Source organism: Ranitomeya variabilis, chromosome 3 (assembly GCF_051348905.1).
Source record: "Ranitomeya variabilis isolate aRanVar5 chromosome 3, aRanVar5.hap1, whole genome shotgun sequence".
Classification (NCBI taxonomy): Eukaryota; Metazoa; Chordata; class Amphibia; order Anura; family Dendrobatidae; genus Ranitomeya; species Ranitomeya variabilis.
In genome coordinates this window covers 779,162,285-779,187,412 of record NC_135234.1, presented here as the reverse complement: position 1 = coordinate 779,187,412, position 25,128 = coordinate 779,162,285, and the positions used below count along the sequence as shown (strand labels likewise).

The following is a 25,128-nucleotide window of genomic DNA, read 5'->3' as shown; positions in this document are numbered from 1 at the left end:
TTCCGGCTCTCATTAAGTGGTTTTAAAAAAAAAAAATGGTGGTTAGGGCCTACTAACGGCTTCTGCCCCTCCCTGGTGTTGTCCTCAACTAAATAAAGCTGAGCTTCAACCTTCTGCTCCAAATTACCATTTTAAAAAATGCAATAGGCTTTTCCGGCCTACTAAAGGTGTCTGTCTGTGTGCCCCTGCCTGGTGTTGTCCTCAACTAAATAAAGCTGAGCTTCAACCTTCTGCTCCAAATTACCATTTTAAAAAATGCAATAGGCTTTTCCGGCCTACTAAAGGTGTCTGTCTGTGTGCCCCTGCCTGGTGTTGTCCTCAACTAAATAAAGCTGAGCTTCAACCTTCTGCTCCAAATTACCATTTTAAAAAATGCAATAGGCTTTTCCGGCCTACTAAAGGTGTCTGTCTGTGTGCCCCTGCCTGGTGTTGTCCTCAACTAAATAAAGCTGAGCTTCAACCTTCTGCTCCAAATTACCATTTTAAAAAATGCAATAGGCTTTTCCGGCCTACTAAAGGTGTCTGTCTGTGTGCCCCTGCCTGGTGTTGTCCTCAACTAAATAAAGCTGAGCTTCAACCTTCCGGCTCTCATTAAGTGGTTTTAAAAAAAAAAAATGGTGGTTAGGGCCTACTAACGGCTTCTGCCCCTCCCTGGTGTTGTCCTCAACTAAATAAAGCTGAGCTTCAACCTTCTGCTCCAAATTACCATTTTAAAAAATGCAATAGGCTTTTCCGGCCTACTAAAGGTGTCTGTCTGTGTGCCCCTGCCTGGTGTTGTCCTCAACTAAATAAAGCTGAGCTTCAACCTTCTGCTCCAAATTACCATTTTAAAAAATGCAATAGGCTTTTCCGGCCTACTAAAGGTGTCTGTCTGTGTGCCCCTGCCTGGTGTTGTCCTCAACTAAATAAAGCTGAGCTTCAACCTTCCGGCTCTCATTAAGTGGTTTTAAAAAAAAAAAATGGTGGTTAGGGCCTACTAACGGCTTCTGCCCCTCCCTGGTGTTGTCCTCAACTAAATAAAGCTGAGCTTCAACCTTCTGCTCCAAATTACCATTTTAAAAAATGCAATAGGCTTTTCCGGCCTACTAAAGGTGTCTGTCTGTGTGCCCCTGCCTGGTGTTGTCCTCAACTAAATAAAGCTGAGCTTCAACCTTCTGCTCCAAATTACCATTTTAAAAAATGCAATAGGCTTTTCCGGCCTACTAAAGGTGTCTGTCTGTGTGCCCCTGCCTGGTGTTGTCCTCAACTAAATAAAGCTGAGCTTCAACCTTCTGCTCCAAATTACCATTTTAAAAAATGCAATAGGCTTTTCCGGCCTACTAAAGGTGTCTGTCTGTGTGCCCCTGCCTGGTGTTGTCCTCAACTAAATAAAGCTGAGCTTCAACCTTCTGCTCCAAATTACCATTTTAAAAAATGCAATAGGCTTTTCCGGCCTACTAAAGGTGTCTGTCTGTGTGCCCCTGCCTGGTGTTGTCCTCAACTAAATAAAGCTGAGCTTCAACCTTCTGCTCCAAATTACCATTTTAAAAAATGCAATAGGCTTTTCCGGCCTACTAAAGGTGTCTGCCCCTCCCTGGTGTTGTCCTCAACTGAACAAAGCTGAGCTTCCACATTCTGGCTTTCGCCCTATACTATCAGATATTAAACTGCATTTGGCCTACTAGTGTGGTTAGGCCCTTGAAACAGTGTCTGCTGCTCTTGGGTTTGCTACTCCACTGAACAAAGCAATGCCGCCTGTTTAGTCCTGTTACCAATTTTGAACTGCATGTAGCCTACTTTATTCTTTGGCCCTATATCTGTTTCCTCCTCATCCTGCCCATTGCCCAGCCACTGCTAAATGAGTCTGCTGGTACATTGACCTAGACCACTACATTCCCCTTGTACTCTACACAGCCAGAATCTGACCCTGCTGAAAGTAAGGTTCCCCTTCCCGCATGTTATACCACCTTACACAGGGACAAAGAGGAAGGTGCAGATGAAAGTGCAGGTTCCTTCATCAGGTGGGGGGGCATACTCGTTGGCGACGTCACTGGCACAGGGCCCCTCAGAGTACGCAAAAGTGTCGCTGCTGGTGGGAGGCGCCCCCGCCATGCAAACACACCGCCGTACTTTGAGGGGCCCTGTGCCAGTGGCAATGCGAACGAGTGGGCCCCCCCCTGCTTGCTCAGGATCACAGCACTTGCAACGTTTAAATACTTACCTTTCCCTGCAACACCGCCGTGACGTAGTCCGCATTTCCTGGGCCCACGAAAAACTTGAGCCAGCCCTACTCCCCCCACAACTTTCCCCCAATTCCCTATGCCCAACTATTATTATACAGTTAATTAAGATTGGCAAGCTTCAGAAACAAGAATGGATGTTTTTGGCATTAAAATGGGCACTGTAGGTGTTTTCCTGGCCTCCACTCACTGCCGACTATGCTTCCCCATTGACTTGCATTGGGTTTCGTGTTTCGGTCGATCCCCGACTTTTAGCGATAATCGGCCGACTGCACTCGACTCGACTCTGGACAAAATCGGGTTTCCCAAAACCCTACTCGATCTTAAAAAAATGAAAGTCGCTCAACCCTAGTGATATAAGTTAGACAGCCCGCCTTAAACTGACTGTCCTGCCGCTGTTTAGAGTATTGCTTGAAGCTGAATGTTATAATACTCCCTCGGCGTTCCGGCCACCGGTAGTGCGCCTCAGTAGGGTGTTGCTCCGGTCTTACAGCACGACCCCTACTGGAATTCTCCTATCGCTTGATCTCGTTTCTCACTCAGCACAATCTATCTCGCTTCTAGTCCTTTCTTGGGCCCCGCCGCTTCCCGGAGCTGGCGCGGACCCGTTACGTTCTTTCCAATGCCAAGCCTCTGTCAGGAGCCCACCCCTGACAGAGACCCTACTGTCTCTTCCTCCACAACACCCTCTGCCACTAGGTATTGCTTCGTCCAATCCAGTCAGCTTTCTGATCTAACTTCCTGCCTGACCCCCAGTTTACCCACTATGGTAGGGAGTGGCCTAATGAATAGAACCCTTAGCTCCCCCCAGAGGCCCGGCTGTGAAATGTATTGGTGTCTGTGATACCTCATCAGATGAACTCCTTCAGTGCCATCGGACGCACCATGGCTCCCCATAGTGGCGGAGCCACAGTACTGCAATGACCAGGACTCTGGGGCGCTGCACAAAAATCACACATTGATCTATTGCGGCTCAGCAAAAATGTACAAAACTGAATACGAGGTTCTTAGTTTCCCATTCTGATCAGACTGTATGAAGTCACTGCCACGTCGTGCTGAACCCATCAGTGGGGCCCTAACTTCTTATAACCTTAAGAGTGTGCTCAGGCTCGGACTGGCCCCCCGGAGGATTCTCCGGTGGGCCCAGGCACTGACACCTGCTGGCATACTGGCCAGCAGCTGCCTAGGGCCCCAACTGCTCCAGGGGCCCCTTGCCAGTGGCTATAGAGCCCCTGAGTCAAGGGGGCCCGCCCTGAGCCAGTAGCAGCAGCTGGAGAACGTATCCTGTCCCTGCTGCTAAAGCCAAATGAATATTCACGCTTCCCCATGCCCCTATGGGCGTGGAGAGGAGTGAATACCATTTCTCTTTAATAGCGGGCAGCGTTAGCCGCAGGCTGCAGCTAACACTGCCCGCATGTAAAGCCCCACCACACACAAACACTCACAAAGTACTCACTCACCTCCCGGCGTCCTGCTTCCTGTCTGAGACAGCCCAGCTGGATGACGTCATCATCCAGCGTGCTGCTGTCTTAGGCCAGTTTCACACTTGCGTTTGTAGCAGCTGCGGAGGGCTGCGGACTTCCTCCGTGAAGCCCCGCCCTCTGCCGCTAGCTCCGCCTATTTCTGCATGCGGCCGGCATGCGGCCTTTGTACCTATATTTAACATTAGGTACGCAGGTCGTGCCGCAGTATGCGAATGCTTCTTGGTTCTCCTCCTATCTCTCTGACCGATCCTTCACTGTACGTTTTGCTGGTTCCTCCTCCTCTCACCTTCCCCTTACTGTTGGGGTTCCTCAAGGATCAGTCCTAGGCCCCCTCCTCTTCTCTTTGTATACTGCCCCTATTGGACAAACAATCAGTAGATTTGGTTTCCAGTACCATCTCTATGCTGACGACACCCAATTATACACTTCTTCTCCTGCTTTCACTCCGACCTTCTTAGAAAACACCAGTGATTGTCTTACCGCTGTCTCTAACATCATATCCTCCCTCTATCTGAAACTGAACCTGTCAAAAACTCTCCCTCTACTAACCTACCTTTGCCCGACATTGCCATCTCCGTGTGCGGTTCCACCATTACTCCAAAGCAACATGCCCGCTGTCTTGGGGTCATCCTTGATTCCGAGCTTTCATTCACCCCCCACATCCGATCACTGGCTCGCTCTTCTTATCTGCATCTCAAAAACATTTCTAGAATTTGCCCTTTTCTTACTTTCGACTCTGCAAAAACTCTTACTGTTTCTCTTATTCATTCTCGTCTGGACTATTGTAATTCTCTACTAATCGGCCTCCCTCTTACCAAACTCTCCCCACTCCAATCTGTCCTGAATGCTGCTGCCAGGATCATATTCCTCACCAACCGTTACACCAATGCCTCTACCTTGTGCCAGTCATTACACTGGCTACCCATCCACTCCAGAATCCAGTACAAAACTACTACCCTCATCCACAAAGCACTCCATGGCTCAGCCCCACCCTACAGCTCCTCTCTGGTCTCAGTCTACCAGCCTACCCATGCCCTCCGCTCCACTAATGACCTCAGGTTAGCATCCTCAATAATCAGAACCTCCCATTCCCGTCTCCAAGACTTTACACGTGCTGCGCCGATTCTTTGGAATGCACTACCTAGGTTAATACGATTAATCCCCAATCCCCACAGTTTTAAGCGTGCCCTAAAAACGCATTTGTTCAGACTGGCCTACCGCCTCAACGCATTAACCTAACTATCCCTGTGTGGCCAATTAAAAATAGAAAAAAAAAAAAAAAAAAAACACATAATCAGGTTCCTTGCATCATGTTCTCATACACTTCATGCAGTTAATAGCCCTCTGTGTCTGTACTGCTACATACTTAGGCAGTTAACTGGTTCATGCAGCTTTACATGAACACCCGAGCCTTACACTATGGCTGGTCCAAATAACTAAAGCAATTGTTACCATCCACCTCTCGTGTCTCCCCTTTTCCTCATAGTTTGTAGCTTGCGAGCAGCAGGGCCCTCATTCCTCCTGGTATCTATTTTGAACTGTGATTTCTGTTATGCTGTAATGTCTATTGTCTGTACAAGTCCCCTCTATAAGCTGTAAAGCGCTGCAGAATATGTTGGCGCTATATAAATAAAAATTATTATTATTATGCGTCGTTTTGACGACGCGGTGACCAGCGTAGGACGCAGCTTGTAGCAAATTTTTTTTTTCCGCATTGTCAAAACGACGCATGCGGAAGCATCCGCATACTGCGGCACGACCTGCGTACCTAATGTTAAATATAGGTACACAGGCCGCATGCCGGCCGCATGCAGAAATAGGCGGAGCTAGCGGCAAAGGGCGTGGCTTCACGGAGGAAGTCCGCAGCCCTCCGCAGCTGCTACAAACGCAAGTGTGAAAGTAGCCTAAGACAGCTTCCAGGAATCCAGCGAGGAAGAGGCTGCTGTAATGAGCTGCTGCTGTGGGGAGGTGAGCTGTGCTGTGTGCCTGCGTGTGTGTGTGTGCGTGTGAGAGTGTGTGTGTGTGTGTGTGTGTGTGTGTGAGTGTGTGTGTGTGTGTGTGTGAGAGTGTGTGTGTGAGAGTGTGTGAGTGTGTGTGCGTGAGAGAGAGTGTGTGTGAGAGTGTGTGTGTGTGAGAGTGTGTGTGTGAGAGAGTGTGTGTGTGTGTGTGTGTGTGAGAGTGTGTGTGAGTGTGTGAGAGTGTGTGTGTGTGTTTGTGTGTGTGTGAGTGAGAGTGTGTGTGTGTGAGTGTGTGAGAGAGTGTGTGTGAGTGTGTGTGAGAGAGTGTGTGTGAGTGAGTGAGAGTGTGTGTGTGTGTGTGTGTGTGAGTGTGTGTGAGAGTGTGTGTGTGAATGTGTGTGAGAGTGTGTGTGTGTGAGAGAGTGCATGAGAGAGAGTATGTGTGAGAGTGTGTGTGTGTGAGAGTGTGTGTGAGAGAGAGTGTGTGAGAGAGTGTGTGTGAGTGTGTGATGAGCTGCTGCTGCTGTGAGCTGTGTGTGTGTGGTGAAGGACAATGATATTGGTGGGGGGAGACAATGATGGAGGTGATGGGCAATGATGGTGGTGGGGGGAGACAATGATGGAGGTGATGGGCAATGATGGTGGGAGGGAAAACAATGATGGTGGTGGTGGAGAGGCAATGATGGAGGTGAGGGGAGGCAATGATGGAAGTAATGGGCAATGATGGTGGGAGAGACAATGATGGAGGCGATGGGCAATGAGGGTGAGGGGAGGCAATGATGGAGGTTATAGGTAATGATGGTATGGGAGGCAATGATGGAGGTGATTAGGCAATGATGGTGGGGAGGCAATGATGGTGGTGGGGGAGGCAATGATGGTGGTGATGGGCAATGCTGGTGGTGGGAGGCAATGATGGAGGTGATGAAATGGGCAATGGTGGTGGGAGGCAATGATGGAGGTGATGGGCAATGATGGTGGTGGGAGGCAGTGATGGAGGTGATGAAATGGGCAATGATGGTGGTGGGGGGAGGCAATGATGGTGGTGGGGGAGGCAATGATGGAGGTGATGGGCAATGATGATGGTGGGGGGAGGCAATGATGGAGGTGATGATGGAGGTGATAAATTGTACAATGATGGTGGGGGAGGAGGCAATGATGCAGGCGGTGGAATGGGCAGTGATGGAGGTGGATGGGGAGAATGATAGGGGTGGTGGGGGAGAAGGCAATGATGGAGGTGGTGATGAGGACAATGATGGGGGTGGAGAGGGGCTGCATTATACTTTATGAGGGGGCTACATTATATTCTGTGGGGGGACTGCATTATTCCCGGGACTGCATTATATTATGGAAGGCTACATCATACTATGTGAGGGGGCTACAGTATACTCTATGGGGGGCTGCATTATATTCTGTGGTGGGGCTGCATTCTCACAGTTGAATACATTATATTCTGTGGTGGCTGCATTATACTATATGAGGGGGCTGCATTATACCCTATGAGGGTGCTACATCATATTCTATGGTGGGGACTGCGTTATACCTGAGGGGGTGGCATTATATTTTGTGGGGTGCTGCATTATATTCTATGAGAGAGGACTGCGTTATATTTTATGAGGGGGCTAAATTATATTCTGTGAGGGGGCTGCCCCAACCCTTGATACATAATTAAGACGTGAACTACCTTATATTATACCCTGATATTAGCGCTTTTTACCGCACAATTGGTGGTCTTGTATCTATTTCTATGTAGCTACATAGTGGGCCCCAAAAATAATTTTCTCTGGTGGGCACAAGGTGCTCCAGTCCGACGCTGAGTGTGCTCCAGCCTCCAACCACGACTGCAGTGACAGTGATGTGGCAGCAGCTTCACGCAGTCGGATCACAATGGTGACTAAGAACCTCGTGTTCAGTTTTGTACATTTTCTCCACATTTAGATCATGTGTGGACGCGCGGCCCACGTCTTCTCCACAGCATTGCCTGAGACATATCGTGTGATCACTGTGTGGTTGCCTCTGGGATGTACAATTGGGTGGAGATCTTGGCTTTCTCTACCGCAGCCTGTGCACACTGTGCCCGCCGGCGGTGGTGTGTGGGTGATGAGGGCTCTTGGCTGGCGCTCAGCTGGCACAGGGTCAGTTTCCTCCTAGTGATCGGCTGTAATGTCCGTTCCCATCAGATAATATTCAGCCGCTTCCTCTTTCTGTATCTCCGAGCTCCGCACATCTCACATCTATTGTTCTCCGTACAGACCCTTTGGCCTCCGCAGTCTCGTGCCGCGCTCTTCGTCTCATCGGTCACTGTGGATCCTGGACCCGGCATCTCGGAGGTTTGATGTCCAACGTCTTCAGAAACTTTTTTTCTGGACGACCGAAGATCTACTCAACACCTGGGAGAAATGTTTGAAAAACACGGGTGACCGAATGCGGAGGAAAGACCATAGCAGAGAGGAGAGGTGATGGATGTGGACAGGAACCCAACAAGAATATAGGTGAGACGTAACGAGAAAGACTTATAAAAGCTGCGGCACCTATATTGTACTACAGAGGATCCCCAGGTTATACCTGCTGCACATATATAATTATATACAGTTGATACCTAGATTATACCGGCTATACATATATAATTATATACAGGAGATGCCCAGGTTATACCAGATTCCTATATATTATTATATATAGGAGATGCCCAGGTTATACCAGCTGTACATATATAATTATATACAGGAGATACCCAGGTTATACCGGCTGTACATATATAATTATATACAGGAGATGCCCAGGTTATACCAGATTCCTATATATTATTATATATAGGAGATGCCCAGGTTATACCAGCTGTACATATATAATTATATACAGGAGATACCCAGGTTATACCGGCTGTACATATATAATTATATACAGGAGATGCCCAGGTTATACCAGATTCCTATATATTATTATATATAGGAGATACCCAGGTTATACCAGCTGCACATATATAATTATATACAGGAGATGCCCAGGTTATACCAGCTGTACGTATATAATTATATACAGGAGATGCCCAGGTTATACCAGCTGTACATATATAATTATATACAGGAGATACCCAGGTTATACCGGCTGCACATATATAATTATATACAGTAGATGCCTAGGTTATACCAGCTGTACATACATAATTATATACAGGAGATGCCCAGGTCATACCGGCTGTACATATATAATTACCGTATATACAGGAGATGCCCAGGTTATACCAGCTGTACATATATAATTATATACAGGAGATGCTCAGATTATACCAGCTGTACATATATAATGATATATAGGAGATGCCCAGGTTATACCAGGTGTACATATATAATTATATAAAGGAGATGCCCAGGTTATACCAGCCGTACATATACAGTTATATAATGGAGATGCCCAGGTTACACCAGCTGTACATATACAGTTATATAATGGAGATGCCCAGGTTATATCAGCTGTACATATAAAATTATATACAGGAGATGCCCAGGTTATATCAGCTGTACATACATAATTATATACAGGAGATTCCCAGGTTATACCAGCTGTACATATACAGTTATATAATGGAGATGCCTAGGTTATATCAGCTGTACATACATAAGTACATGATATTAGTGTATCAGTTTGTTTACACCAGTGATGGACAATTTTCCCCACCAGTCCTCGGTTTGGTTTATGACATCATCATTATCGGTAATGCCGTCATTGGTTGCTAATAGTGATGAGCGAGTATACTCGTTACTCGAGTTTCTTCGAGCATGCTCTGGTGGTCTCCGAGTATTTCAGCATGCTCGGAGATTTAGTTTATGTCGACGCAGCTGCATGATTTGTGGCTGCTAGACAGCTTGAATACATGTGGGGATTGTCTAAGAAACAGGCAACCCCCACATGTATTCAAGATGTCTAGCAGCCTCAAATCATGCAGCTGCGTCGACATAAACTAAATCTCCGAGCACACCAAAATACTCGGAGACCACCCGAGCATGCTTGGGAAATCTAGAGTATACTTGCTCATCACTAGTTCCTAACATTATACAATGTTACAGAGGATCCTCCTGCCCGTCAGATCCTTCTCTATTCATCTGTTTTAGACCTTATTTTCTCATTGCAGAAGATGCGTCTTCTATAACTTCACCCAGGACATGTCGCCCATCGCTCAGGTCAACTGCAGCAACTCCAGTGATTTCCTCCTCAGTGGTATCCCGTCTCTTGAGGACTACAACTTCTGGATAGGCTTTCCTCTCATCTCTATGTACCTTGTTGCAGTTATGGGGAACATCTCAATTCTTTACATCATCAAGGTGGATCCGGAGCTTCATGAACCCATGTACATCTTCCTCTTCATGTTGTCAATGATAGACCTGTTGATAGCCACTACAACCATGCCGAGAATGCTAGGGATCTTCTGGATGGACAACAGAGTGATTGCCTTCGACATGTGTCTTACCCAGATGTTTTTCATCCATTTCTTATCTGCACTGGAGTCGGGAATCTTGGTGGCTATGGCTGTAGATCGCTATGTGGCTATCTGTCACCCTCTACGATACTCATCTATTTTAACTCTTGAGAAAATTGGTAAGATGTCGGCAATGATTGTGGGAAGAGGGACTCTGGTTATGGTTCCCATCCCTTTCATCATCAAGAGGCTTCCACAGTGGAAAAGTAACCTCCTGACTCACTCCTTCTGCCTGCACCAAGAAGTGATGAACCTGGCTTGTGGAGACATCAGGGTCAATGTCATCTATGGACTCTTCGTTATCCTCTCGGTCATGGGCATAGACTCGCTCTTCATCTCCTTTTCGTACTTTCTGATCATTAAGGCGGTGCTAGGACTGATGGAAGAAGACAGCACAAAGGCTTTCAGCACGTGTGCTGCCCACATATGTGCAGTCCTCGTGTACTACATCCCCTTGATCGGTCTGTCCGTCGTACACAGGTTCAAATCAAACACAACTCCCACCCTCCATATTCTCTTTGGGAATGTATATCTTCTGCTCCCACCGGTGATTAACCCTTTAATTTATGGGATTAAAACCAAGCAGATCCGTCTTAGACTGAAGAAGATTTATAGTAAAATTATCCATCAGGAAAAAAATTCCATGATCATCTGATGTAAGCATGGCAGAACCTTAATCATGGACCTCCTTGGAAGATTTACTGACATCGAGAAGTGGACAATAAACCTGGCGATCATTTAAGATGTTTGAGATGTTATTATAGCCCATTAATAATGTGTCAGAAAAGGGGGACTCTTCCAAAAAATGGCACTAATTACCTCCATAGAATGTTCAAAAGAGAGTAAAGTCCCATCACCTTCAATAAGTGTCACCCAACCCTCATCATCTGTTAGGGGAAAGTCAGAAGACCTACATGAAGTATGTTTAGCCAGTTCCACCAAAATCATCAGGCTTGGCCAACTGTAATCTTATTTGTGAGTGCACCTTAAGTCACAAACATCATTGCTCCTCTGTGCTTCTTGGTGGGACTAGAGGTCTCGTCATTTAAAATGAAATGGACAATGTATTCTTTATTTTGTAAGAAATTTTGTAGCTATTGAATTTGCATCTCACGGTCAAAATATTATGGCAGAAGATTCAATTTCTTACATCACTCCCAAGTTTCCCTTACTTCTAAGTTTATAGGGCATATTATTAAGTTTACCTAACCTTGTTACCTTGGGGACATTCACTTCCTCCATCCATTACAGATGAATATGGAAAAGGTGGCCTTGTATGCTGAAGACCCTCTTTGATAAAGACTGGGTCTTCAGCATTGTGGCTGCAGTTTTGTTTTCCAGATGGCCACCTCTCCAACGCTGCACTTTGAAATAATTATCGGAAACGTTGCTAGTGGAGTCCAAGTAGATCTTGAAGGCTCTAGAGAAGGTGCCCCTGTTCCCTTCACACTATCTGGTCCAGGTACAGGAGGAATCTTAGGAGTTACATAAATTTAGTGGGGAGAGTTGTAAATGTGTCAGATGTAGAGGAACCAAGACAATAAAGTGGTAATCTTCTTCTAGTCTGTTATTATCTGTCTCCAATGACTCGAAAATAAGATCAGATCACCAGTGTTATAGATCAGGATCTGCTCTTCTTCATCCAATGAGTAGAATCAACTAGCTGGACCACAATGGCGTATTATTCCAAACTACCAGATCTCCAAATCATAGGACACCAGGTAATGCCACGAGCGCAAAGCAGAGAAGACTAAGACATTAGAGGGATCTGCTCAATTACTAGACGTTGGATTGTCCAAGTCCACAGGATCCTCAAAGGATCACCGCTCCAGAACTAATCATCAATGTCTGTGTATATACAGTATATCCTGTGTTATCTACTGTATATAGAGGTCAATGTATAGGAGGAGGAGGAGGTGAGCTGTGAGGAACAGGTACATTGGCTCTTGACTGACAGGTAATTAGTATCTTTTTATCTCTACAGAAGGTCCTCATTAATAAGCTGCCCTCCATGACTCCCATCTGACACTCGTCCTTTGCATGATGTATTATGGGATGTTATCTTTGAGGGTGCCAGGAGGACAGGAGTGCTGGGAGAGTCACATGAAATGTCAGAAGCATGAAGGGGTCTGTAACAATGAGGAATGGTCGGATGATTTTGTGAAGAGGATGAGGTGTCCGCAGTGCACCTTGCAGCTCAGCCGTGGTTTGGGAATTGGAAAACAGAAAAACAAAAATGCATGGAATGTCACCAACATCGTGTCAATGGCGAATGTATATTTAGGAAGGAACCGCTCCACAACACTGATACAATGTTTCACTTTATCTTTGGGGGATTTTGTGTCCTGGAATTAATCCAGGCCCTGAGCCATCATTAATATAACACCAGGACGACTAATTACTAATACAATGGGGGAAATAAGTATTTGATCCCTTGTTGATTTTGTGAGTTTGCCCACTGACAAAGACATGAACAGTCTATAATTTTAATGGTAGGTTAATTTTAACATTGAGAGATAGAATATCAAAAATAAAATCCAGAAAATCACATTGTATAAATTATATATATTTAATTGCATTTTGCAATGAGAAATAAGTATTTGATCCCTCTGGCAAACAAGACTTTAAACTTGATGGTAAAACCCTTGTTGGCAAGCCCAGCAGTCAGATGTTTTGTTGTAGTTGATGATGAGCTTTGCGCACATGTCAGGAGGAATTTTGCTCTACTCGTCTTTGCAGATCATCTCTAAATCATTAAGATTTTGAGGCTGTCGCTTGGTAACGTGGAGCTTCAACTCCCTCCATAAGTTTTCTATGGGATGAAGGTCTGGAGACTGGCTAGGCCACTCCATAACCCTAATGTGCTTCTTTTTGAGCCACTTCTTTGTTGCCTTGTCTGTATATTTTGAGTCATTGTCTTGCTGGAAGACCCAGCCACGACCCATTTTTTAATGTCCGGGCAGAGGGAAGGAGGTTGTCACTCAGGATTTTACGGTACATGGCTCCATCCAGATTCCCACTGATGAGGTGAAGTAGTCCTGTGCCCTTAACAGAGAAACACCCGCAAAACATAATGTTTCTACCTCTATGCTTCACAGTGGGGATGGTGTTCTTTGGGTCGTAGACAGCATTTCTCTTCCTCCAAACACGGCGAGTTGAGTTAATGCCAAAGACCTCAATTTTTTTCTCCTCTGACCACAGCCCCTTCTCCCAATCACTCACAGAGTCATCCAGGTGCTCATTGGCAAACTTCAGACAGGCCGCACATGTGCCTTCTTGAGCAGGGGGACCTTGCAGACGCTGCAGGATTTTAAAACTTTACAGTGTAATGTGTTACCAATGGTTTTCTTGGTGACTGTGGTCCCAGCTGCCTTGAGATCATTAACAAGTTCCCCCGTGTAGTTTTAGGCTGATTTCTCACCTTCGTCATGATCAAGGATACCCCACGAGGTGAGATTTTGCATGGTGCCCCAGATCGATGTCGATTGACAGTCATTTTGTGTTTCTTCCATTTTCTTACTATTGCACCAGCAGTTGTCTCCTTCTCACCCAGCGTCTTACTTATGGTTTTGTAGCTCATTCCAGCTTTGTGCAGGTCTATGATCTTGTCCCTGACATCCTTATAAAGCTCTTTGGTCTTGCCCATGTTGTAGAGGTTAGTGTCTCACTGATTGAGTCTGTGGACAGGAGTCTTTTATAAAGGTGACTATGTAAGACAGCTGTCTGTAATGCAGGTAACGAGTTGATTAGGAGTCTAACTGGTCAGTAGGAGCCAGAACTCTTAATGGTTGGTAGGAGATTAAATACTTATTTCTCACTGTAAAATGCAAATGTATATAATTTATACAATGTGATTTTGGTTTTATTTTTTTTTATATTCTATCTCTCAATTTTAAAGTGAACCTACCCTTAAAATTATAGACTGTTCATGTTTTTGTCAGTGGGCAAACTCACAAAATCAGCAGGGGATCAAATACTTATTTCCCACACTGTATATTCACACTATAATCCTCACACGTTCCCGATATAGGGATCATGTCATTAAACTATTACTTTCTTAGAAAAACAAACACAAGCTTCGCACCTCTGTGAAATCTCAGTCTCTGCTTGTTACTACCCCTTTCCTCATGGCAGACGTTCCTTTTCTAATCCTCTTTGACCCATCCTCCCGGACAGCTGATTGTCTTCTCTACCTTCTTCTTCCATTAAGCTGATATGTTATCCCCAAACCAACCTCTCATCGCTAGGGTTGAGCGACTTTCATTTTTTTAAGATCGAGTCGGGTTTTGTGAAACCCGATTTTGTCCAGAGTCGAGTCGAGTGCAGTCGGCCGATTATCGCTAAAAGTCGGGGATCGACCGAAACACGAAACCCAATGCAAGTCAATGGGGAAGCATAGTCGGCAGTGAGTGGAGGACAGGAAAACACCTACAGTTCCCATTTTAATGCCAAAAACATCCATTCTTGTTTCTGAAGCTTGTCAATCTTAATTAACTTTATAATAATAGTTGGGCATTGGAACTTGGGGGTCATTTGGCAAAAGTTGTTGGGGGTAGGGCTGGTTCAAGGTTTTAATGGGCCCAGGAAACGTGGACTACGTCACGGCGGTGGAGCAGGGAGAGGTAAGTATTTCAACGTTGCAAGTGCTGTGATCCTGAGCAAGCAGGGGGGCCCACTCGTTCGCATTGGCACTGGCACAGGGCCCCTCAAAGTATGGCGGTGTGTTTGCATGGCGGGGGCGCCTCCCACCAGCAGTGACACTTTTGCGTACTCTGAGGGGCCCTGTGCCAGTGACGTCGCCAACGAGTATGCCCCCCCCCCACCTGATGAAGGAACCTGCACTTTCATCTGCACCTTCCTCTTTGTCCCTGTGTAAGGTGGTATAACATGCGGGAAGGGGAACCTGACTTTCAGCAGGGTCAGATTCTGGCTGTGTAGAGTGCAAGGGGAATGTAGTGGTCTAGGTCAATGTACCAGCAGACTCATCTAGCAGTGGCTGGGCAATGGGCAGGATGAGGAGGAAACAGATATAGGGCCAAAGAATAAAGTAGGCTACATGCAGTTCAAAATTGGTAACAGGACTAAACAGGCGGCACTGCTTTGTTCAGTGGAGTAGCAAACCCAGGAGCAGCAAACACTTTTTCAAGGGCCTAACCACACTAGTAGGCCAAATGCAGTTTAATATCTGATACTATAGGCCGAAAGCCAGAAGGTAGAAGCTCAGCTGTATTCAGTTGAGGACAACACCAGGCAGGGGCAGACACCGTTAGTAGGCCGGAACCACCAATTTTTTTTATTTAAAAACACAGCACTTAATGAGAGCCAGAAGGTAGAAGCTCAGCTGTATTCAGTTGAAGACAAACACCAGGGAGCAGCAAACAGAGGTATTAGGCCCCATCCAGCAATTAAAAAAAAAAAAAAAAAAAAAAGAAAAAAGCTTAATAAGAGCCAGAAGGTAGAAGCTCAGCTTTATTCAGTTGAGGACAACACCAGGCAGGGGCAGACACCGTTAGTAGGCTGGAACCACCATTTTTTTTAAAAAACAGCAGTTAATCAGAGCCAGAAGGTAGAAGCTCAGCTTTATTCAGTTGAGGACAACACCAGGCAGGGGCAGACACCGTTAGTAGGCCGGAACCACCAATTTTTTAAAAAACAGCAGTTAATCAGAGCCAGAAGGTAGAAGCTCAGCTTTATTCAGTTGAGGACAACTTGAATTAGGGACTGCAGACAGACTTACCAGGCTGTCCCCTGTGTGGACCATGCATCCAATACATTAACCCATCGAGCCACAAAGGACACGTAACCTTCCGTGGCCATGCCTACAGGTCCATGTGTCTGTTGTCAGGTGTACCTTTGGACTCACAGATTGACAGAATGCAAGGACAATGCGGTCTTTAACATGCTGGTGGAGGGGTGGGATAGCTTTTCTCGCAAAAGAATTGTCAACTGGGTAGCTCATAGCGTGGTACATCGTAGTCCATCCTTGCTTTATTAATATTAAATAAAATAAAAAAATAGGCTCTATGCACTATAAAATAGGTTCCAGGGGTACACGGGCAGCAGTGGTCAGGTCAGTGGAGGCCTAGTGGAAGGAGGGACCGCAGACAGGCTTCGAAGGCCTAACACAATAAAATGGGCTGGCTGTAGGCACTGTAAAATAGGTTCCAGGGGTACACGGGCAGCAGTGGTCTGGTCAGTGGAGGCCTAGTGGAAGGAGGGACCGCAGACAGGCTTCGAAGGCCTAACACAATAAAATGGGCTGGCTGTAGGCACTTTATAATAGGTTCCAGGGGTACACGGGCAGCAGTGGTCAGGTCAGTGGAGGCCTAGTGGAAGGAGGGACCGCAGACAGGCTTCGAAGGCCTAACACAATAAAATGGGCTGGCTGTAGGCACTTTATAATAGGTTCCAGGGGTACACGGGCAGCAGTGGTCAGGTCAGTGGAGGCCTAGTGGAAGGAGGGACCGCAGACAGGCTTCGAAGGCCTAACACAATAAAATGGGCTGGCTGTAGGCACTGTAAAATAGGTTCCAGGGGTACACGGGCAGCAGTGGTCAGGTCAGTGGAGGCCTAGTGGAAGGAGGGACCGCAGACAGGCTTCGAAGGCCTAACACAATAAAATGGGCTGGCTGTAGGCACTTTATAATAGGTTCCAGGGGTACACGGGCAGCAGTGGTCAGGTCAGTGGAGGCCTAGTGGAAGGAGGGACCGCAGACAGGCTTCGAAGGCCTAACACAATAAAATGGGCTGGCTGTAGGCACTGTAAAATAGGTTCCAGGGGTACACGGGCAGCAGTGGTCTGGTCAGTGGAGGCCTAGTGGAAGGAGGGACCGCAGACAGGCTTCGAAGGCCTAACACAATAAAATGGGCTGGCTGTAGGCACTTTATAATTGGTTCCAGGGGTACACGGGCAGCAGTGGTCTGGTCAGTGGAGGCCTAGTGGAAGGAGGGACCGCAGACAGGCTTCGAAGGCCTAACACAATAAAATGGGCTGGCTGTAGGCACTTTATAATAGGTTCCAGGGGTACACGGGCAGCAGTGGTCAGGTCAGTGGAGGCCTAGTGGAAGGAGGGACCGCAGACAGGCTTCGAAGGCCTAACACAATAAAATGGGCTGGCTGTAGGCACTGTAAAATAGGTTCCAGGGGTACACGGGCAGCAGTGGTCTGGTCAGTGGAGGCCTAGTGGAAGGAGGGACCGCAGACAGGCTTCGAAGGCCTAACACAATAAAATGGGCTGGCTGTAGGCACTTTATAATTGGTTCCAGGGGTACACGGGCAGCAGTGGTCTGGTCAGTGGAGGCCTAGTGGAAGGAGGGACCGCAGACAGGCTTCGAAGGCCTAACACAATAAAATGGGCTGGCTGTAGGCACTGTAAAATAGGTTCCAGGGGTACACGGGCAGCAGTGGTCTGGTCAGTGGAGGCCTAGTGGAAGGAGGGACCGCAGACAGGCTTCGAAGGCCTAACCCAATAAAATGGGCTGGCTGTAGGCACTTTATAATTGGTTCCAGGGGTACACGGGCAGCAGTGGTCTGGTCAGTGGAGGCCTAGTGGAAGGAGGGACCGCAGACAGGCTTCGAAGGCCTAACACAATAAAATGGGCTGGCTGTAGGCACTGTAAAATAGGTTCCAGGGGTACACGGGCAGCAGTGGTCAGGTCAGTGGAGGCCTAGTGGAAGGAGGGACCGTAGACAGGCTTCGAAGGCCTAACACAATAAAATGGGCTGGCTGTAGGCACTGTAAAATAGGTTCCAGGTGTACACGGACAGCAGTGGTCTGGTCAGTGGAGGCCTAGTGGAAGGAGGGACCGCAGACAGGCTTCGAAGGCCTAACACAATAAAATGGGCTGGCTGTAGGCACTTTATAATTGGTTCCAGGGGTACACGGGCAGCAGTGGTCTGGTCAGTGGAGGCCTAGTGGAAGGAGGGACCGCAGACAGGCTTCGAAGGCCTAACACAATAAAATGGGCTGGCTGTAGGCACTGTAAAATAGGTTCCAGGGGTACACGGGCAGCAGTGGTCAGGTCAGTGGAGGCCTAGTGGAAGGAGGGACCGTAGACAGGCTTCGAAGGCCTAACACAATAAAATGGGCTGGCTGTAGGCACTGTAAAATAGGTTCCAGGGGTACACGGGCAGCAGTGGTCTGGTCAGTGGAGGCCGATTGTAATGAGTGTCTGCCAGTTAGTAGTCAAAAACAACAAATAAATGTGAATGTCTCGCATTAAAACAAAACAAAAACACTAAAGGGTGCAATCGTTAGGTTCAGGGGTGGGATCCTCTGCGTTGTTTCATACCTACTAATTTAGCGCAAAGTATTTACTGTGGTAAATAGAGGACACTGCCCCTGACTATGTTAAGTACCATCATACATGTCAACACAATGGTATTGTCAGTGGCAGGTATGGAAGGATGTCAGCGCATACACTAAACATTGGTGGAAGTGTGAGAGATAACTGTGGAAGTGGTAGAGCAATGTTTGACCTGGGGGTGGGTGAACTCTCCTGTGGCCGGCGGTACAGGCCCAGGGCCCCTCATGTTACAACAGTGTGTCTGACGTTGGGTGCGCACCACCCCCGCCAGAGACACTTTATTGTACTATGAGGGACCCAGTAGCAATGCCGTCGCCCAAAAGCGAGCACACCCACCTCTTCAGACAAACAGCAGTCTCACGGGTGCTTGCGCCAAGTCGCGATACCACGGCCCCGTGTGGGGAGTTTGGCCATTTAGGGAGGTGTAAACATGTCGTATGCTGGACAATCAGCTGCAGCAAATTAGACATTAGAAAAGTAATTCACAGTAGTCCACAGGCAAGAGCTTTTCATAGGAAAGCTAGGTGTCGGCCGGGCAAGGTGGGGCAAAAGATTTCGAAATCCAGTTGTGGTTCATTTTAATGAATGTTAGATCGTCAACATTTTGGGTAGCCAGACGAGTCCTTTTTTCGGTTAATATTGAACCTGCAGCACTGAATACTCTTTCTAATAGGACACTTGCTGCCGGGCAAGCAAGCTCCTGCAATGCATATTCTGCCAATTCTGGCCAGGTGTCTAATTTTGATGCCCAGTAATCAAATGGGAATGACGGTTGAGGGAGAACATCGATAAGGGATGAAAAATAGTTAGTAACCATACTGGACAAATGTTGTCTCCTGTCACTTTCAATTGATGCAGCAGTACCTGTCCTGTCTGCGGTCATTGCAAAATCACTCCACAACCTGGTCAGAAAACCCCTCTGTCCAACACCACTTCTGATGTGTGCACCCCTAACACTCCTAGTCTGCTGCCCCCTGGAGCTCGTGTGAGAACGATCACGTGCGCTGTGTGCTGGGAATGCCTGAAGCAAACGGTCAACAAGAGTTGATTGTTTGGTTGCTAATATTAGTTCCAAGTTCTCATGTGGCATAATATTTTGCAATTTGCCTTTATAGCGTGGATCAAGGAGGCAGGCCAACCAGTAATCGTCATCGTTCATCATTTTCGTAATGCGTGTGTCCCTTTTTAGGATACGTAAGGCATAATCCGCCATGTGGGCCAAAGTTCCAGTTGTCAAATCTCCGGTTGTGATTGGTTGAGGGGCAGTTTCAGGCAAATCTACGTCACTTGTGTCCCTCAAAAAACCAGAACCCGGCCTTGCCACGCAACCAATTTCCAGTGCCCCCGGGAAAGCTTCCGCATTAAAAATATACTCATCCCCATCATCCTCCTCGTCCTCCACCTCCTCTTTGCCCGCTACCTCGTCCTGTACACTGCCCTGACCAGACAATGGCTGACTGTCATCAAGGCTTTCCTCTTCCTCTGGTGCAGACGCCTGCTCCTTTATGTGCGTCAAACTTTGCATCAGCAGACACATTAGGGGGATGCTCATGCTTATTACGGCGTTGTCTGCACTAACCAGCCGTGTGCATTCCTCAAAACACTGAAGGACTTGACACATGTCTTGTATCTTCGACCACTGCACACCTGACAACTCCATGTCTGCCATCCTACTGCCTGCCCGTGTATGTGTATCCTCCCACAAATAAATAACAGCACGCCTCTGTTCGCACAGTCTCTGAAGCATGTGCAGTGTGGAGTTCCACCTTGCTGCAACGTCTATGATTAGGCGATGCTGGGGAAGGTTCAAAGACCGCTGATAGGTCTGCATACGGCTGGAGTGTACAGGCGAACGTCGGATATGTGAGCAAAGTCCACGCACTTTGAGGAGCAGGTCGGAGAACCCAGGATAAGTTTTCAAAAAGCACTGCACCACCAGGTTTAAGGTGTGAGCCAGGCAAGGAATGTGTTTCAGTTGGGAAAGGGAGATGGCAGCCATGAAATTCCTTCCGTTATCACTCACTCCCTTGCCTGCCTCAAGATCTACTGTGCCCAGCCACGACTGCGTTTCTTGTTGCAAGAACTCGGACAGAACTTCCGCGGTGTGTCTGTTGTCGCCCAAACACTTCATAGCCAATACAGCCTGCTGACGCTTGCCAGTAGCTGGCCCATAATGGGACAACTGGTGTGCAACAGTGTCATCTGCCGATGGAGTGGTTGGCCGACTGCGGTCTGTGGAAGAGCTGTAGCTTCTGCAGGAGGACGAGGAGGAGGGGGTGCGAACGCCTACAGCCAACTGTTTCCTAGACCGTGGGCTAGGCACAACTGTCCCGAAATTGATGTCCCCTGTGGACCCTGCACCCACCACATTCACCCAGTGTGCCGTGATGGACACATAACGTCCCTGGCCATGCCTACTGGTCCATGCATCTGTAGTCAGGTGCACCTTTGTACTCACAGATTGCCTGAGTGCATGGACGATGCGCTGTTTAACATGCTGGTGCAGGGCTGGGATGGCTTTTCTGGAAAAAAAGTGTCGACTGGGTAGCTGGTATCGTGGTTCAGCGTACTCCATCAGGGCTTTGAAAGCTTCGCTTTCAACTAACCGGTAGGGCATCATCTCTAACGAGATTAGTCTAGCTATGTGGGCGTTAAAACCCTGTGTACGCGGATGCGAGGATAAGTACTTCCTTTTTCTAACCAGAGTCTCATGTAGTGTGAGCTGAACTGGAGAGATGGAGGTCGTGGAACTTGCGGGTGTGCCGGTGGACATGGCAGACTGAGAGACGGTTGGAGACGGTATTGTTTCCGCCGGTGCCCTAGATGCAATATTTCCTCCTACAAAACTGGTGATTCCCTGACCCTGACTGCTTTTGGCTGGCAAAGAAACCTGCACAGATACTGCCGGTGGTGCGGAAAATGGTGGCCTTACAGTGACGGAAGGGATGTTGCGTTGCTGACTAGCTTCATTGGCCGAGGGTGCTACAACCTTAAGGGACGTTTGGTAGTTAGTCCAGGCTTGAAAATGCATGGTGGTTAAGTGTCTATGCATGCAACTAGTATTTAGACTTTTCAGATTCTGACCTCTGCTTAAGCTAGTTGAACATTTTTGACAGATGACTTTGCGCTGATCAGTTGGATGTTGTTTAAAAAAATGCCAGACTGCACTCTTCCTAGCATCGGATCCCTTTTCAGGGATTGCAGACTGAGCTTTAACCGGATGGCCACGCTGTCCTCCAACAGGTTTTGGCTTTGACACGCGTTTTGGGCCAGATACGGGCCCGGCAGATGGAACCTGTTGCGATGTTGATGCCTGCTGCGGCCCCTCCTCCACCTCCGCTTCTGAACTACTGCCGCCTGCACCCTGTTCCCCCAATGGCTGCCAATCGGGGTCAACAACTGGGTCATCTATTACCTCCTCTTCGAGCTCGTGTGCAACTTCGTCTGTGTCACTGTGTCGGTCGGTGGTATAGCATTCGTGGCGGGGCAACATAGTCTCATCAGGGTCTGATTGTGGATCAGTACCCTGAGAGGGCAATGTGGTGGTCTGAGTCAAAGGAGCAGCATAGTACTCTAGCTGTGGCTGTGCATCAGTGCACTCCATGTCAGAATCTACTTGTAATGGGCATGGCCTGTTAAGTGTTTCACTTTCTAAGCCAGGGACGGTATGTGTAAAGAGCTCCATGGAGTAACCCGTTGTGTCGCCTGCTGCATCCTTCTCTCTTGTTGTAGTTTTTGCTGAAGAGGACAAGGAAGCGACTTGTCCCTGACCGTGAACATCCACAAGTGACGCGCTGCTTTTACATTTACCAGTTTCAGAAGAGGAGGCAAAAGAGCTAGAGGCTGAGTCTGCAATGTAAGCCAAAACTTGCTGTTGCTGCTCCGCCTTTAAAAGCGGTTTTCCTACTCCCAGAAAAGAGAGCGTTCGAGGCCTTGTGTAGCCAGACGACGAAACTGGCTCCACAGCTCCAGACTTAGGTGGAATATTTTTATCCCCACGACCACCTGATGCTCCACTACCACTACCATCATTACCAGCTGACAATGAACGCCCACGGCCACGACGACCTCTTGCACCAGACTTCCTCATTGTTTTAAAATCTTAACCAAAGTAACTTTATTTGTTGCTGTCAAACAACTTACACGGTGAGCTATAACTTCAGTATGATTTCAATATCCCTTAACAGGTTGGTGAGACCACAAGGAAAATCAGGCACAATGTTACACACTCTGTTTTCTGTGGCACAAAATCACAGAGATGACACACACGCAGGACTGTCACTCAAGCACAAATGTCAATATTAATCTCACACCTTTTTTTTTTTTTCTCAGGGAGACTTTAGAAACCAAATAAGATCAAATGATTTCTTTCAGGGACAATTTAGAAACCAAATACTAAAAAAATAAATAGGCTTTCTATGGCCCACTGAGTGAGAGATGGCACACACAGGAGTCAGGAGTGGCACACAAGCAGAAAGGGCAATATTAATTTCCCACTGATTGATGTTTTTTTTTTTTTTTTCAGGTAGATTTTAGAACCCAAATCAAGCAAAAAAATAAATAGGCTTTCTATGGCCCACTGAGTGAGAGATGGCACACACAGGAGTCAGGAGTGGCACACAAGCAGAAAGGGCAATATTAATCTCCCACTGATTGATGTTTTTTTTTTTTTCAGGTAGATTTTAGAACCCAAATCAAGCAAAAAAATAAATAGGCTTTCTATGGCCCACTGAGTGAGAGATGGCACACACAGGGATGGCACTCTAGCAGAAATGCCAATCTTAATCTCCCACAAAAAAAAAAAAAAAGAAACAGGGACTGTCCTACAATTACTATCTCCCTGCAGTAATCTCAGCCAGGTATGGCAGGCAGCAATAAGGAGTGGACTGATGCACAAATTAAATAAAAAGTGTGGACAAACAAAAAAGATAGCTGTGCAGAAAGGAAGGAACAAGAGGATATGTGCTTTGAAAAAAGCAGTTGGTTTGCACAGTGGCGTACACACAGCAATACAGCTATCACGGAGCCTTCTAGGGCAGCCCAATGAGCTACAGCACTGAGAGAAAAAAAAAAAAAAAATAGCTTCCACTGTCCCTGCACACCGAAGGTGGTGTTGGACAGTGGAAATCGCTGCAGCACAAGCGGTTTGGTGGTTAATGGACCCTGCCTAACGCTATCCCTGCTTCTGACGAAGCGGCAGCAACCTCTCCCTAAGCTCAGATCAGCAGCAGTGAGATGGCGTTCGGCAGGAACGCCCCTTTATAGCCCCTGTGATGCCGCAGACAGCAAGCCAATCACTGCAATGCCCTTCTCTAAGATGGTGGGGACCAGGACCTATGTCATCACGCTGCCCACACTCTGCGTTCACCTTCATTGGCTGAGAAATGGCGCTTTTCGCGTCATTGAAACGCGACTTTGGCGCGAAAGTCGCGTACCGCATGGCCGATGCAACGCTGGGATCGGCTCGGTTTCATGAGACGCCGACTTTGCCAAAAGTCGGCGACTTTTGAAAATGAACGACCCGTTTCGCTCAACCCTACTCATCGCAGCTCCTCATCTCCCCCTCCCTCTACACGCTCATGTTTTTCCTCCTCTTCCTCTTGGCAGCTGGTTTTTGTCTTTACCCACTCCATGACAACTGCTCATCTTACCAACTCCTCCTCCATGAGAGCTGCTACTTCCTGTCCGTCCCTTCCTTCATACCTACCTATCTCTCTATAACTCTAGTGCCATCTATGACATGTTAAGCATCAGTCTCCGCAAGCAGAACCGTTACCACTTGGATCCTGGTCAGATGCCTCTTCCCCACCAGATCTCACACTTTGCACTGACGAGGGGCAGTACCCCCAAAACACAGTGTCTGCAAATTGAGATTCTGGTTTTGGCTATTATCCTGAGTCATGTGACAAGGCTCGTTAAAGGGTCGACATTAACTTTAGGATTGCTACTTCCTATAGGTGGCGTTAGAATTCTAGTCCTCTCCCGCTCTGAAGAGACACTTTGCTACTTCTCCTAATCTTCCTGATTGTTGATCCTCTCATGATTGTTGCCCTTCCTGTTGCTCCTCTTCTTTTTTCTCTTCCTCACTGTTGCACTCCTCTTTCCTGGATGGTATTATTCTCATCCTCTCTTCTTCACTGTTGCACTCCTCTTTTCTGGCTGTTGCTCCTCTCCTCTTTTCTCTTCCTCATTGTTGCACTCCTCTTTTCTGGCTGTTGCTCCTCTCCTCTTTTCTCTTCCTCATTGTTGCACTCCTCTTTTCTGGCTGTTGCTCCTCTCCTCTTTTCTCTTCCTCATTGTTGCACTCCTCTTTTCTGGCTGTTGCTCCTCTCCTCTTTTCTCTTCCTCATTGTTGCACTCCTCTTTTCTGGCTGTTGCTCCTCTTTACTCTCCCTCATTGTTGCACTCCTCTTTTCTGGCTGTTGCTCCTCTTTTCTCTTCCTCATTGTTGCACTCCTCTTTTCTGGCTGTTGCTCCTCTTTTCTCTTCCTCATTGTTGCACTCCTCTTTTCTGGCTGTTGCTCCTCTTTTCTCTTCCTCATTGTTGCACTCCTCTTTTCTGGCTGTTGCTCCTCTTTTCTCTTCCTCATTGTTGCACTCCTCTTTCCTGGCTGATGCTCCTCTCCTCTGTTTTCCTCCTCACTGTTGCACTCCACTTTTATGGCTTTTACTCCTCTCCTCCTCTC

At 47.4% G+C, this 25,128-nt stretch overlaps 1 protein-coding gene across 1 annotated transcript in view; it reads left to right on the top strand.

Moving 5' to 3' along the window:
• The window catches only part of LOC143817490 (olfactory receptor 51E1-like), a 58,291-nt gene extending 46,595 nt beyond the window's left edge, over nucleotides 1–11,696 (top strand). The window contains exons 3-4 of the mRNA XM_077298947.1: nucleotides 7,911–8,150; nucleotides 9,791–11,696. Coding sequence (XP_077155062.1) covers nucleotides 8,122–8,150; nucleotides 9,791–10,790 — 1,029 coding nt within the window. The 5' untranslated portion in view covers nucleotides 7,911–8,121 and the 3' untranslated portion in view covers nucleotides 10,791–11,696. The remainder of the gene's footprint in view (nucleotides 1–7,910; nucleotides 8,151–9,790) is intronic.
• The last annotated feature ends 13,432 nt before the right edge of the window (nucleotides 11,697–25,128 follow it).